This window comes from Pipra filicauda, unplaced genomic scaffold (genome assembly GCF_003945595.2).
Source record: "Pipra filicauda isolate LSUMZ 115617 unplaced genomic scaffold, ASM394559v2 scaffold53_size3534045_pilon, whole genome shotgun sequence".
Classification (NCBI taxonomy): Eukaryota; Metazoa; Chordata; class Aves; order Passeriformes; family Pipridae; genus Pipra; species Pipra filicauda.
The window spans coordinates 1187275-1202392 of record NW_024104687.1 but is presented as its reverse complement, the minus strand read 5'-3'; the positions used below and the strand labels follow the sequence as shown (position 1 = coordinate 1202392).

The 15118-nt window shown below is 43.1% G+C and overlaps 1 protein-coding gene across 2 annotated transcripts in view; it reads right to left on the bottom strand.

Annotated features, from left to right (window-relative positions):
* The window catches only part of GRK5 (G protein-coupled receptor kinase 5), a 156501-nt gene that overhangs the window by 27541 nt on the left and 113842 nt on the right, over positions 1 to 15118 (bottom strand). The window contains exons 5-6 of one of the 2 annotated variants that reach the window (XM_027746477.2): positions 4362 to 4462; positions 1441 to 1533 (exon numbers count right to left, since the gene is read on the bottom strand). In XM_027746477.2, coding sequence (XP_027602278.1) covers positions 1441 to 1533; positions 4362 to 4462 — 194 coding nt within the window. Of the gene's footprint in view, positions 1 to 1440; positions 1538 to 4361; positions 4463 to 15118 lie in introns of those variants that run through there. The other variant, XM_027746479.2, reaches the window with a different exon arrangement.

Here is a 15118-nt window from a genome sequence, read left to right as displayed (position 1 = left end):
CAGAGTGCTCCCTAACAACCACGAGACATGATCTCTGTGCAATCTCACAGGCTCCCCACAAAATCTGCTCCACCAGAATGGCTCCAGATCCACATTAAACTTTTACTTTGCTCATGCAGAAGTTTTATAACACAACAGAGAAGAATTCTAGATTCGTAGAGATCCGATTTTGTATCCACCACTCCATCTCCAAAGTTTTACAGCTATCTTAGCTGTGGAAATGGATATTCCTCCCATCCTTGTTCCCCTCTGGCAGGTGGCCAGCCTGCAGAGGGAGCACAGTAATGTGGCTGTTCCCACCACAGGGATGATGAGGTTGATGACAATGAGGAATAAATGTTAAAGTGAATAGTTTCATTAATGTCCATTATTGTTTTTCGAAGTGGAAGAAGAAAAATAACGGAGAAGGTCAAAGCTGGAAGAGGAATAGATGCTATTTTCAGGCTTCTGCGAGGCTGCTGCAAATGCTGTTGGGGTTAAAAGTAACAATTAGCAGTGATAACTACATGTTCAGCAATGTCCCTGGAATAAATGGACTGTGTGACTGCTCGGTTGGAGCCAGCAGGCTGTCAGAAGGAGCTGGTGATCACTCCATGCTGCTAACATCTCTGTGCTAACCCAGCTTCTTAAGCCAGGCATATCCAATGGCTTGTCCTAGTTGTTGGGGGAATGGGAAAAAAAAAAATCCTCAAAGCATTTCAGAAAATTCCTTATCCCAGAGGTGAAAACAGGTAGGAAATAGCCCGGCCAGAAATGAATCTTCCGATGGGTTTTTTTTAATTGAAATGGAAGAGTAAATGCTGGGCTCTGCGAAGATGGCACGTGGAGCATGTCTTGGCACAAAACGGTCCCTCTGCCCACCCCTCCTGTGCAGCAGCTCTGCAGCTTTCCAGGGAGAGGAACTGGCCCAGCTCCTTTGATCTCCGAGGCCTCCCGCTGACACACACCGCTCGTGGCTCCGGCCCTAACTCATCCGCCCTAATTAATCCCATTTGTGGAAACTGGGTCTCCTCTCAGCTCAAGGTCACTGTTACCCAGCAGTGAACGTCTGCTACAGCCCTCCCTGACAGGGAAAAGGCAGGACCCCCTTTCCTTGCAAATTAATACCCACTAAGGCTGCTCGGTTATTAAACGTGCTCAGAAATGTCGAGCAAATACATATGGTTTGAGGACCTTCTCTGTTTAGAGTGATTTCATAACAGGGACAACTGGTGCAGAGAAAAGTCACCATATTCAGAAAAGACAACTGAAGTTGCTGAATGTACATTAATCATACCTAGTACACCTCATGTACCTAATACCATTAAAGGGCCAAACACTCGAGCTGTAGAAGCAAACATATCAGATTTTTGAGCATGTTCTATGTATTTTGCATGGAAAGTAAAAATAAACATTTTTATTTATTTTCATTAAAAAAAAAAAAATCTTGTGACAACTTACCTTTCCAACCACTTCCACTGAAGAAACCTGTCGAAGTACATGCTGCTTAGGTATTCTTGGAATGGTTCCCCACTGAGGTGGTCAAGGACAGATCTATCTCAGATGAAAAGGATATATAAGCATTTTATAATTCTGAACTTGGAGGCAAAAGAGAAACAAAACAAGAGGAAAAAAAAAATCCGGACTTCTCATCTGCTAGGATTATTTTACTTTCACTTTATTTTTCACGTTATTTTACTCCCAGTTTCAATCTGGGAACAAAGTGATATGTTTGATGTATTTCATAACAGGAGGCCTTATACAAGCTGAGCAGTAATATACACTGAAAATTAACAGGGCAACTCCCATTGGCTTCAATGGACTTTTCCAGAGGTTGTTAGCCACTAGACAACAAATGTCTTTACTTCTGTTACTCAATTAACACTACTCCCTCAGGAACTGAGCTCCTAAACCTTGGGGGATGTTTATATCCAGATAGAGAATTTCTAGCTGAAGCCCATCTCTCCAAAGAGGCTCCCTCAGAGGCACCATCTGAGTAAAAATATCAATTTCAGTTCCTGCTATACAGAAGAAGGAGTACATGTGACTGAAGTCAAAGGGGTTTTCCCAACAGTTATGTGCTTTGTAGAGCAAAACAGAAGAAAGAAAAGTCTGAACAGGGATATGGATTTGTTTCTGGACAAAGAACAAGCATTTTGGGGCTCATGCAGTGGGTGCAAAATCTTTTGCATAATGAAAAGGAATAAAGGAATAAAAAGGCCAGTCTGCAAATGTGAGAATAAAGTCTGTTGCTTGTGACAGGCAGCCAGAGACCATCAGGCATCCCATAAGAGAGGCCAAGGGTTCAGAACTAAGCAAAGAGGGGCTGAGCTGAGCCAGCTGACTGAAATGAAGGTGGTTGCACTGTTTGCCAGGGGGCTGTTCACCTGCTGCTGTTGGTCCTTGCCTTGCTTACCCACCTCTGCCGGCAGCACTGGCAGGACAAAAGTTGGTTTGGGGTGAAAAATGCCCATTAAAACAGGAGTATTTCTGTCTTGGTGGATACAGACACTTTTGTGTCCACGTCTAAGGGTATACAGACACATTTCCAGATTTTGCTGGAAGGAGGAAATCCTCTCTGAAGGACTACTCTAGTTTGGGAATGGATAGTCTATGTCTTACCCTGAGGCGGTTCTAGACCTGAGCAGACAAGTCATCATGAATAATGTGTCTCCCCTGTTCCTGAACTACTATTTTTGGAATTTCTCAGCTCTTAATTTTTTTTTTTTTTTTTTAATTCTTGCACCCTTAGTTTGGAGCAGGCAGGTAATTGCACACACTCAACAAGTCAAATTTTTGTCTTCATTAGCTTTGACTGGACACAGATAATACAGTTCCCCTAATGGATTCAAACTTACAAAATAAAATAAAAAGTAAGTCTTAGATGTGCAGTTTTAAATGGAGGCAGGAGCAGACAGTCAAAATATTAAAGGTCAAAGCAGGAGTTAGAGTTACACATGAATTTTTCTTGCAGACTGATTTTTATTTATGAAGATGTGAACGACACTCATCCCTGTCCCTACTCCCACAGGACAGCAGGCTTCATATTTGTATGTATGCCTCCCTTTTTTGGTCTGAACTCTTTCAAAATTAACATTATTCAACACCAGCAAATACCAACAGCAAGTTTTTAAAACTTCCTTTTGACCTCATTTTAGTCCGTGTGAAATGACCAGCATATTTATTACCAAGGCTTCAAACCTGGCTCATTTATCTGCTTCAGAGATGAAGGAATGGCCGTGCGTGAATACGGGCCTGCATTAAGTGGTGTCCAATGCTCTGCATTAAGTGGTGTCCAATGCTCGCCTGTTCCATTCAGTTAATTAAAAGCCGCACGTATTTTAGAAGAACAATAGCGGCCTTTCAGCAGTTGTTTGCTTTTGAGTTCCCCCTCTTTGGCAACAACAGAGTGCATTTCAGAGGGAACTGTCAGCTTTCGAAGGGATTGGAGGACTGGAAGCAGGCATCAGGGGGGTTTGTGTGGAGCACAGCTCTGCCTTTGTCGCTGGGACTGGCACACACCAGTGGTATGAGCTGCAGAGCATCTCTACACGGCACCGGCCACGCTCTGAGAGAGGGCCAGAAATAACCCACAGCTCCTACCAACGCAAAGAATAACTGAAAACAGAAAAGGTCAATGAAATGAGTCAAAACAATGAATGACAGCGGAGCGAATGTTACAAATCCCCATTACATCATCCAGGGAAAACAAACCGCGCTCGGCCAGAAACCACATGGGCCGGCGTGTGATGATCCCTCCTTTTCATATTTTTGTTGGTTTATGATCTCCTGGCCAGCGTTTGCAAAGGCAGATCGCATACCTGGAGCTTTAGCACATAATGGCCCAAATCGCCTCCCCGCTGCAGGAACTGATAAGCCTTTTCCCAGACAAAGGGTGAAATAATGCCCGTTCGTTGGAACGCCAAGGGCAGACAGAAAGCATTAAAAAAGCCCCATTCTCCTGGTGAAGATTTTCTGGAAAAGCCATGCGGAGCAAGTCTGCACATTCCTCTGTCTAAATGGACCGTATAGCCACTTAATTTTTATTCACTTTGAAACAGAGATGTTTTCTTTGGATACATTATCATCGTAGCTCTTTTCACACAGCATGAAATCCATGGCTGGTTTACTTGGCTAGAACACTGTCAAATACCTGAAACAGTAAGGGCCTGTGTGTACTGTATATAATGGCATGGAAATATTTGTTATATTTTGTTCAGATGAAATGACTTCACTGCTTGTCAGCTATGCCTCCAGGATTAGGAGCAGAAGCCAAAGATACCTGCCTCAGGTTCGAACTGCAATGTTTCTCCCCACCTGACACGTTCCTCACGAGCTGCTGGCTGCAGCCCTGTGATCTTTGGGGATCGAGTTATACTTACTTTGTACAGTGGGAGAATAGCTCTTTGCAGGGGCTGTTTTCGAGTTTCTCCTCTGTCTGCTGGATAAGGTCTTGACTGACTTCGGCAACGTAGGCTGGAGACTGGAGAGAGAAGAGAGGGGCACGTTAAGTCAGTGATGAGGTGCAGATTCTCCTCTCTTAACGTGTAAAAGGCACATTCATTATTTATGCCCTGAGCCGCTTCCATTCCGATTCCAGCGGTTGTGTAAAAGCAAAGGAGCTTTACGTCAGAGAGCAGTAAAATAGGATACCGTGGCAACTCGCTCCACATTCCACCCTATCCTCACATTGCTTTTCTGCCTTCTCCTGTACCTTCACCTCCTTGCCCAGCCTCATGAATATGCAGGACACACTCCTTGCCAATTCTTTGAACTGCTCCCTTGCATCCCATGAAAAATGTGCTGGCCTGAACTGTGTACAGGCCATTCTATTAAACAAAAGAGAATTCGCCCAGTGTTTTCACTTCATGGGCGATTCATTGTGCTGTCTGAAAAATCCAGCAAAGCAAAACAAGAGCAGAGCACTGGTATATGTATGTGTGTGTGTGCACGCGTGTATATATATATATATAAAGACGTTCACAAAAGTGTCTGGATGAACACCTTGGTTCATCCTTAAAGGGAAAAAGAATAATTCAGCAGCTTTAAAATGATATTTTCAAACAGGAACTTTGCCAATCAAGCACATAAACTCTTTTCATCCTCTCCTCCCTTTGGAGACAATGTACATTCAGACCCTTCAGAAAGCCCTTGCAAAGAGAGGTCTCTTGCAGTATGCCTTGATGGTTAACCAGTTTAAGATGTTTGGGATTAATTATCTAAAAAGACAGTTTTTAGGCAGTCCACATTCTTACTCATTGAATGCACACTGTAATTGTATTAAAAAGTGTATATTTGTGTGTGTATGTGCACCTATTTATAGGCAATTCTCCCATTTACATGAAAGTCCCTTTATATAAACAATTTAATTCGGGTATTTACAATAAATCCAGCCATAGATGACAAAATCCTCTTTCCCTGCAGAAGCCTTAACACTCTGTAAGGTCCCCCATCCGTGGCCATGACCACCAGATGTGCTGAGTGGGTGGGTCACGGAGCATCATCACTCATTCCTGGCCAGATGTTCTCATTAACTCACCCTTAGTTGGAGCTGTCTTGGCAAGCACTGAAACGCAGTGCAGGCAGAGTTCAAAAACACTGGGAATAAGGACAGAGGAAGGGGCAGAGGTGGAGCCACAGAAAATCCCCAGCATGGGGAAAGCTGAATTAAGTCTTTTATCTTTTCCTTCCCGCTGCTGCTATGTGAATCTGATCCCGGTTGTGACATGAAAAAGTAAGTTTGTTCCACTTGAATGTTTTCAAATAGGAATGTGGTTTAGAGGACTGTCTGTGCATGCTGTGTAATGCAGCCTCACTGTTCAGCCTTGACAGACCATCTGCAGAACGTGCTGGGGATACCTTTGACCTCACCCAAATGTTTCCTCATTTCCTCAATATATTCCTCCATTTCCTCAGCAAAAGATATCTAGGGAACAACTATTTTTAATCACAGACAGAGTAGATTACTAATAATTAAGAAGTCTCATAGTTTCCTGAGAGGCAGCTAAGCCCCCATGTTATCATCTAGAAGTTGAGGAGACTGAGACAAAGCCAGATATTCTCAGCTTGATTGACCACTGAGGCTGACAGGAACTGAGAACTGTAGAACAAGTCTCAGTAAACCAGAAAACTTACAGAAATCCTTAACTACAGATGCCTATGATGAAATCTAAGTCCCAGTTTTAGTTCAAGAGAGTAAGTAGAGGCAAGAGTGAAGTAGTGAAAGAACTAGGAAAAAAACTCAGAAGTCCCATTTTCCAGTCCTAAAGCATTGAATCTGTTGGGAAAGAAGAAGGGAAACAGATTTTTAAAAAAAGCCTTTTAAAGCAATACTGAGATATAAACCAAAGCCTAATGATTAGCAGTATTTCAGGTGATTTTGGATAGAGATAGATGAATTAATACCTTTAATGTACAGTTTTTGTACTTAGTGGGTAACATTTGCAGCCCAAAGCTGGTATGTGCCTGAGTGAATCCAGTTCAAGATGAACATCTCTCTGATTTACATGGTCCTGAAACACCACTGACCTCCACAGTCTTTGTACTGCTGTGAATCAGGAATGTTGTCTGAGGTGAATGGAGCAGCACTTCAGTAAAACTGACACCTGTAACTAAAGTTACTAGTACCTAAATCTAGAACTTGTTCTACATTTATAGGTCAAAGCTGGAATCCAAAAGCTAAGTACTACACTGCATAATTAGTCATTTAGACCAAGTGATCTGATTCTTACTCATACCAGGCAACTCCATGTCCCTATGGGAATTCATTTCCCAATGGAAGGTAAGCTGCCTTGAGGTTAGTGTTGAAGATCATGCCCAGGATGCATTACTAGAGTACTAAATCCATCAAACTTCCTCTGAGATCAAAGTACATTTAAAAAAAAAATTATAAGCATCAGCTAACTCTTATTCATAATAAGAAATTCAATTCTTGGAGGGAACAGGGGGAAGAATGAGAAAAAGAAATGGTCAGACAATGTGGGAATTATTTAAGAATGACACAAACTGTGATTCCTCTCTCCAAGTTTGTGGGAGATACATTCACCACTCGGGTTTTCAAAACCACTCATTGCTGACCTTTGAATCTTTGCTTCCTCTGAACAAATTGAGGGCCAGCTAACAATATCAAGGTAGGCAAAGACATAACACACTGACATCCTGGACATGGACTAAAGCCTTACAGTGTAGTGCAAACACTTTATTAGACCATTTCATTTTCTATAACCAAAAAAACCTCACTTTTTTTTTTTTTTTTCCCAGAGGCTGATAATTTCCAAAGGTTCTACAGGCCCAGCAAAACATTTTATGTCATTCTGCAGCCCTTCCTTGTGTTCAGGGCACCATGTGCATGAGAGAAGCATACCCAACCCTTTCTAACCCTGCACACGGTTCTAGGGAGCCTTTGTATGATCCTTCCTGAGATTTTCCTTGAGACTTCATAGTTCCCACTGCTCCCGTTAAAGAGCCATGGCTGCCATTTTCCCTGTGTGAGTACTGTGCATACCTACAGCCTTCAAATGTTCAAACAAAGCCAGAAACAATTACAAGCCAAAACCCAACCCACCAACTGACTTTTGCTCCCCTGGAGAACAATTAGGCAGCACAGGTTATGAGTGCAAGGAAGCATTTGGATCCCAAGAGTGAAAGTTTCCAAAGGTAACACTCTGGCCATTTACAGATGAAAAAGTTGCTTCTTCCCTGGAGAGGTGCAGAAGATTTCTGCAGCCCCAGTGAAATGGTTATTAACACCACTCTCCTGCTGCATTATGGGCAATGGCTGTAAAAGCAAATTCAGCTTTTACAGGGGAACAGAGACACCTTTTCCAACATATTAAATGTCCTGTGGCAGCTAGGAGAGCAATACACCACAATTAAGACCATTACATCTGAGCTTGTGACAAAGAATATTCTGCTAACTCTTCAGAAACACCTGCAGAAACCAGTTACGTTTTCTTGCATTCAAAACAAAACACTGGGGAGTTTTAACAAGTACAGTCCCATATTTCCTCTAATGGCTATTCTGTTTCCTGAAGGCAAGGAAAGCGATTCTTGAACTCCTTTACAATAACATAAATCAGAAATTATGCCAGTCAACTCAACTAAGTAACACCAGGGTAAAGCTGATGGAACCTAAACCAGATTAATGGCCAGACTCTGGCAGCACAAGAAGTGCTTAAATTGATCCTACAACAAAAATTTCTCTCATCACGTTATCTTCTTTGACCACACAATGTAATAAGAGTCCAGAAGTCCACAGTACTTTCACCAGGTTTTAACCAAAATCTCCTACCTCCTGTATCTTCCCCTTTATGACCAGAAACTGAAAACCTTTGTATAAATATTTTGCTGGCAAAGCAACATCTCGGTTTTATGATGCCTCTTGCTTAATTTTTAAGAAAAGAATGTAACTAGGAATTGCATTAGTGGTTATCTGCGAAAAAAAAGAAAAGGGTGCTCAGTTACTTCTGAGTTACTTCTGCACATACAGCACAAACCTGCATGAGCAGAGTTGGTTTATTGTGTGTAATGCTGCTGTTTCCATGGAAAAAGTGCCCAAATGACAAAGGGAACTGAGAGGGATGTGTTGAGACCCCAGCTAAAGACACTTACCCACCATTTCAGAAAGCTACAGAGAGCTGACAAGAGCACCAAGCGCCTGGAGAGTTGAGAACTATGTTCGGGGGAAAAAAAGCCCCAAAGGAAAGCATTGGGGAATTAAATCTGTTTAGTCTGGAAAAGCAAGGGTGAAACATGACACAGGTCTTTTAATATAAAAATGGTTTTAATAAAGAGGGCAGGGATCAATTATTCTGCATATTCTGCTCTACACTGGGGGAATGATGTGAAGAAATCCACTTAATTGGATATGAAGGCTTTTTTAGAAAAATTTTCACACAGGGAAGCAGAAGAACAGGCATATGGATACTGTGGAATCTGTTCTCAGAGGTCTGAAAGACCTCCAAGGGCACTCAGACATCTGTTGATCATCTAAGTGTATTTGATCTCTGTTCAGTGCAAGAGGCTCTTGAGCCCTCTCCCAGTCCTTTGTATAAATGATTTTGCAAAACACTGGGCTCCATAAAACACAGGCACATGGCATGGCCCTGAGAACAGCTGAGGAAGGGAGTTTGTGTGCTGAGTGCTCACCAAAGGAAACCTGAAGCTCTGAGCAAGGGAATAAGTGTCTTCTTTGCAAATGAACAGTCCTGCTTCAAGGACACTTGTCTCCATCGTCACTGTCTCCTACAGCAATAAATGAAAGAGCTTGCAGAACCCTGAACTTCTGATCAGAAAAAGGGAGAGCTTCGAGTTCAGTCAGACTGACTTTGCAAGAAAGAGAACGGGGTAATTCTTTATCCTTACCCAGATCCTTTCACCTAAGAACCAGCAAATATTAAAGCTTCACTGCCTGATTAAGTCTTCATGAGCTAGGTGGCAATCTCACAATATTTTACAGAGCAGCGAACGGGAGGTTAAGAGATGTGTTTCGCAGAAGGGTTGATCATCATCTCTAAATGAAATCAAAGCAGCCTCACTGAGATACACGAAAGCTGGAGGTGCTCAGATTCCACAAACCAGTCCAACTGTAGCTTGCAATTAGTGAATAAGGAACAGAAACCTAGAAATCCAGGCTTTCATTTTCTACCAGCTCTTGCCAGAGTGGATGTGAGTCATCACAGTACCTTAAAGCACAACTGTTCATCACTACAAAAGCCATATGAACCAGAAGGACACTGCACTCTTTAGACTGAACAGACCTCATGCAAACTTTTGTCATAAACACAATTGCTTTCCTGGCAAGTTTCAGGCATGCAGCCACGACACTGAAACACGAGGAGTTATTTTAAAAGTCACTTGCGTAAAATAAATAATGTGCAGCATATGTTATGTTTCAGGTTATGAAAACATTCCACAACAAACTAGCTTAAAACAATTAAAAATGTTTCATCAATGGACAAAAGTTCAAGGGCATAACTTTTCTCGAGCTGTCTCTGGTTCCAAGCATTTGTCTTAATGATGTGTGTATTTTCAGATGTTGACAGCAACGTTCCACATATAATCTATCCACAAATCTCCAGATTTGCTACTAGTAGAGCCCTCAAAACTATGAAAGAAACAGGCTAAAATGAACTTTCGTGTGAGACGGTGCATGATGGGATGGGAAGAGCTCACACACAAAAACCTGGAGGTTCTGCCTTTCTCCAGCTGTGGTGTTTCTGCATTTGATCTGCACTCACACGGCCGTGACCCGAGAGCAGCTCTGGGGAGCAATGGTTTGTGTCCAGGCTGGGAAGTCTGACACATGCAATGCTGTTTCTGCTGGTGCTCTTGCAGAGTCACAGCGTTCCCCAGATGCTGGAGGAAGGCTCAGCTGGCAGGGGGAGCAGCTACCAGGACAGGCAGCAACGCTGTGACTGTCAGGGGTGACTCAGCCCTTTGAGGCAAACCCTCATAAGGAGTCATAAGGAGGACAGTAAGCAGAGAGGTTACTAGGAAAAGGGAGACTGGGTAGATGTATGCAAGTCATGCTGGTAGGCACAAAATCAGGGAGAGACAAGTTCATGTGCTCAGATAACGCACATTTTCAAAGGGGAAAGACAACGGAAGGCAAAACAGAGGCCACAAAATTGTGCATCTTTGCACCTCCAAGGCTTATCTGCTCCTTGTGGCAGGAGATTCACCCCAAGAACTGGCCTGTGGTGTCTCCACTGGGGTCTGCACTGCTGCCCTGAGAGCAGGGAACACACCAGTGCAGGGCACAGCGTGGGCTCTGCTCTCCCCACTGCAGGGAGACATCTGGAGCCACTCTGGGTGCCTGATGTCACCTCAGCTCCCCACTTTGGGGGGTCAGGGGCAGGCCAACGCCAGATCCAGTGCCATTTACAGCCTGGGAAGTTCTGACTGTGCAACTGGGGACTGACAGAGGGGAAGCACGAAGGGGCTGACAGTGAGAATCCAAGAATGCTTTAGGTTGGGAAAGACCTGCAAGATCACCAAGTCCAACTGAGAAATGCAGAGGGAAGCAGGGGAGGAGGAGACAGAGTGTCTTGGCTGTAGATTTTGGGAAGTCCCTGGTGAGAGAAAGGATCCCAGCACTGTCACAGCACATGCAGCCTCCTGACGCTTTTTGGTGTTACGCACAAATATGTTGGAACATTCTTTTGCCTTGCCCTGTGTCTGATCTTATCTGTTCAGTTTTAGCTCTGTTTGTACTAAACAGCCAATTCTACATCAGGAGCAGCTGCAACACTTTAAGTCATCAACTTCTGCATTTTCTTTTTACTTTTTTTTCCCCCCTACCACAGTCATTTGGGTCTGTATGAGGCAAACCAGTAAAGCAAAAGGCTTCATAATTTCAGGATATTTGCTTTGAGATGACAGATGTAGGAATTGGCAGTGAGGTGGACGGGGAGCATGGAAGGCAGCTGTGTTATTAGTAGCAATTTATCCATTATGACAGTGTGTAGACATGATACCTAAGTATGGGGGCCTGTAATGCCAGGCACTATGTACACAGGTCATGAGAGTTAGAGCTTCCAAAGCCAACTGATCTCACCAGCCCTGAGAGTGGGAGGAGAAGACAAAGACATGAAATGCCCCATCCAGGATTACAGAGTGGGTCAATGGCAGGGAAGATGTTGAACCTGGTCCTGTTCTCTGACCACATGGTATTTTCAGCACCAAGGGCAGGATCCCTTAGCTGGCAGATCAGTGAAGGGAATCAGCAGTGCCTCTGAACTCTGGGGTTTGTTTGGCAGCTGCAAGCTGATCTGGAGTCATGACAAATCTGTTTTCCCTCATATTCTACTAAACTATCAAAACACAGGTTGACACACAGAAAAACACAATGACTGGAGACAACAGAGCCCTGAGCAAACAGCTGAGCGTGTTCCTCTGCCTGGAGGGGTTGTGCTGATCCATCACAAAAGGCCTTGCTCAACCCCTCAGTTCTTGCAGGAGATCTGATGGAGCTTCAGGCCCACTCACTTGATCAGGTGTGCCCAGGGTGCCCCTTGTGCCTCATCAAACCCACCAGTAGGAAAAGGACAAGTTTCCTCTCTAGGTTTCCTTCCTCTTTGGTGCTGGGGTACAAGTTTCTCCTTCCTTGGAGAAACTCTGCAACCACCAAGGTTTCCTTTCTGATAAGTGCATGGGAAGTATATGAAATATTTTTCAGGGAGCTCCTGTTAGTCCAGGGCCTGCTATCTGGCTATACCTTGTTTTTTCTCTTCTCATTAGACATTTTTGTAGCTGCTTCTTTTTGGAAACCACGTTTCTGTTCCTGATAGTGGCAAACAAGCAACAGCCATGCAAATGGTGTGAGTCAACATGTTTCCTACAGAAAGCTCTTCAATCCAAAGTGTGGTTTCCTTGGAATCTCGACTTATTTGATTCAGAGAAATTTGGGGGGTATAACCACAACATGAGTTTTGGAGCAACAAAATAAGAGAAAAGACTGCTTAGATCAAGAAGGAGAAAATTCTTCCTGGCTCCTATAGGTGATCAGAGCTTAAACACTCAAAGCCCCATAGAAAATAATTTGGAAATAACAAATTGTCCCATGAGACAAAATTTAGTTGCTTCATCATCTTCTTTTGCAAGTCCAGTGAATCAGCTGCAGACTTCATACTCTTCAATTAAATAGAAACACTTACCACAATCCCAACCAGCCATGGGTTTTTTGGTACAGCTCATTTTAAGGATCTAAACTGGTCAGCACAGAAGACATGCTTTTGACTTCAATTAGTGAGAAATTGGGCCTCACAAGAAGTGCTTGGCAGGATATTTTTCAGTATCTTTGAACCCCAGTCGTTTCCCACACATACTTTTTAAATAATTCTTTAGAAACCTGCTTATAGAGGTTTCTTTGCCAAAGAAACACATTTTTCCTCCTTTCTGTAGACAATAGGTTTATTGGTGGAGGGGTGCTCATAAACCAGTCAGTTGAAATGGTTTCATATAAATTTGCTTTAAAGCGGGGGAAGGGAAACTGTGTTTTATTTGTTGCTTTTTTTTCTGCCTTAAAAGCACTTTGCACACAGATTAAGGGATGAAAGTAGATGAAATAACATGTACCAGTAGCTGACAGCAGGATGAGGAGGGTGGTTTTAGAAACAGAGTAAAAGAAGCAGGATTTTCTACCTGCCCCAAAGTTGGGCTACTCACAACCCTTGGAAGTGTCACATAACCACTTTTTTTACCAACCCAGAGGAGCCATGGCTATAGTGCATTACTACAAGCAGTCAGATGTTTGATAAAGCTTTCTGGGAAAACAACAGTATTGTCACTATTAGTAGCAACAAAGATGACAGGACCATTCTGAAAGCTTCTGTTCCCAGGAAGTTTTTTTCTCTCATCACGTGTGCTTAATAGGTTTGGAGAGCATCCAGTGTTCAGCCTCTTATCAGAATCTTTCTACCTTTTAACATGCTCCTGCACTGATGGATAGCCTAAACATTAGCAAGCAAGCTTATATTGCAACAGTCATAACTTGGCTTCCTCTGGTAAACCAAATGTCATTTGTTCCATTAAAAAAAAAAAATCCCTAAATCTATAAACACTCATTTACAACCTCAACGTTACTGAATGGCTTTCCTGCAGGAAAACAAACAGATCCCTGCTTGAATTCACCCCTCTGAGACTTACAAGCCTGTAAACATGAGTAACCCTTCCCTTGCAAGCGATCCTTGGACTGAAGCCCACGAGCTGTTTGCTTTGCATGGAGGCAGCTCATGCACGAAGCCTCATCCAGGCTGTCCTGCCACCAGCTGTGGGGGGATTCTGTAGAATTTGCCTTTGTCTTTTCCCATTAGCAAATGGTCAAATCCCGAGGAAACGCTTGAATGAAGAAACGAAAATCCAAAAGATAACCCAGGATGGTCTGGAGAAGAATTAGGAAGCGAATTAAACAAACATCAGGCAGGAACCAGTGGCCCACGCACCGGGAAAGACTGGAAACACCCAGGAAAGCAAACAAAATCACTGCTGGAAACAGGGCATTCCCTAATCACCTGGGTCACACGGCCCATTAACAGTCATATGGCAACAGCCATCTGCAAATGACTGAGGGGGAAGACATTTATTGTAGGGGATGACATGCTGTTTGCAGGGGCATATTCCACTCTTCCTCAGTTTTGCTTGTTGGACAAACAGCATCTGTGCCACGATAATAAAATCGCTATATGCTTGATTTTTGACTCGGGTCAGAGTCTGACTTGATCAAAAAATAATAAATTAACATACAAGCTGAGGCTTGGCATGCAGGTAAAAGTGACTTTTTTAAGTGTTGTGGCGGTACCGGGAAAAAATATTACACATGAACAACTTGGAAGTGCCACATATCCACAACTTAAATATGCTGGTTATGTCTAATCCAATTTGTAATCAAAAGAATTGGTTTTTAAATCTTATTTTTTACAGTTATCTAGTGACATTTTAAGGAATGGAAATACATTTGTTTTCCATGAAATTTAAAGCACTCCCTATGGTAACCCCGTGATTCCTGGTCCCAAGTTAAAACAGCACACTCTAACATTATCAGCTTAGTGATTCTTCTAGTTGCATCATCCCAGTCAAAGGTGTCAGCCTCAGGCATCTCATCTGAATTTGCCTGGCCCTGTCGTTGTGAGGCTACTCAGATCCTGAAGCCTACAGATGTTTTTCCAGAATTCTAATTTCCTGTTACAAGGGAATTAGGTGAGAAATAAGCTGTGTTTTACTTCCATTCTCATCATGTGCCTCTTCATTCTCTTCTTTGTTGGGATCAAGCATGTAGTTCCCTGTTACTGCTTCTGAGTTTAACACAATGGATCCTGAGCTCAGGAGACATTTGTTGACCCATTATGTTTTTAGCTTAAGAAATCTGAAAGTGAACCAACCAGGGAAAGTTGCTGCAGTCACAGGCAGGGATGGAAGGGTTGGGGAGGTCAGGTCTTCAAAGGGCTCCGTAGCATTGAGAAATCCTGCACAGAAACCTGTGTGGATATGCCATGCAATGTAATTTAATGTTTTCTGCATTACACCAGCATGGAATTCACCTCATCACACTTTATCATCTAAAAGCTGAGACACTCGGAGTCTTCCCAGGCTCCCTGTAGCCAGTGGGCAGAAAGAGCCACGTCATCTCTCCAATCCAGAT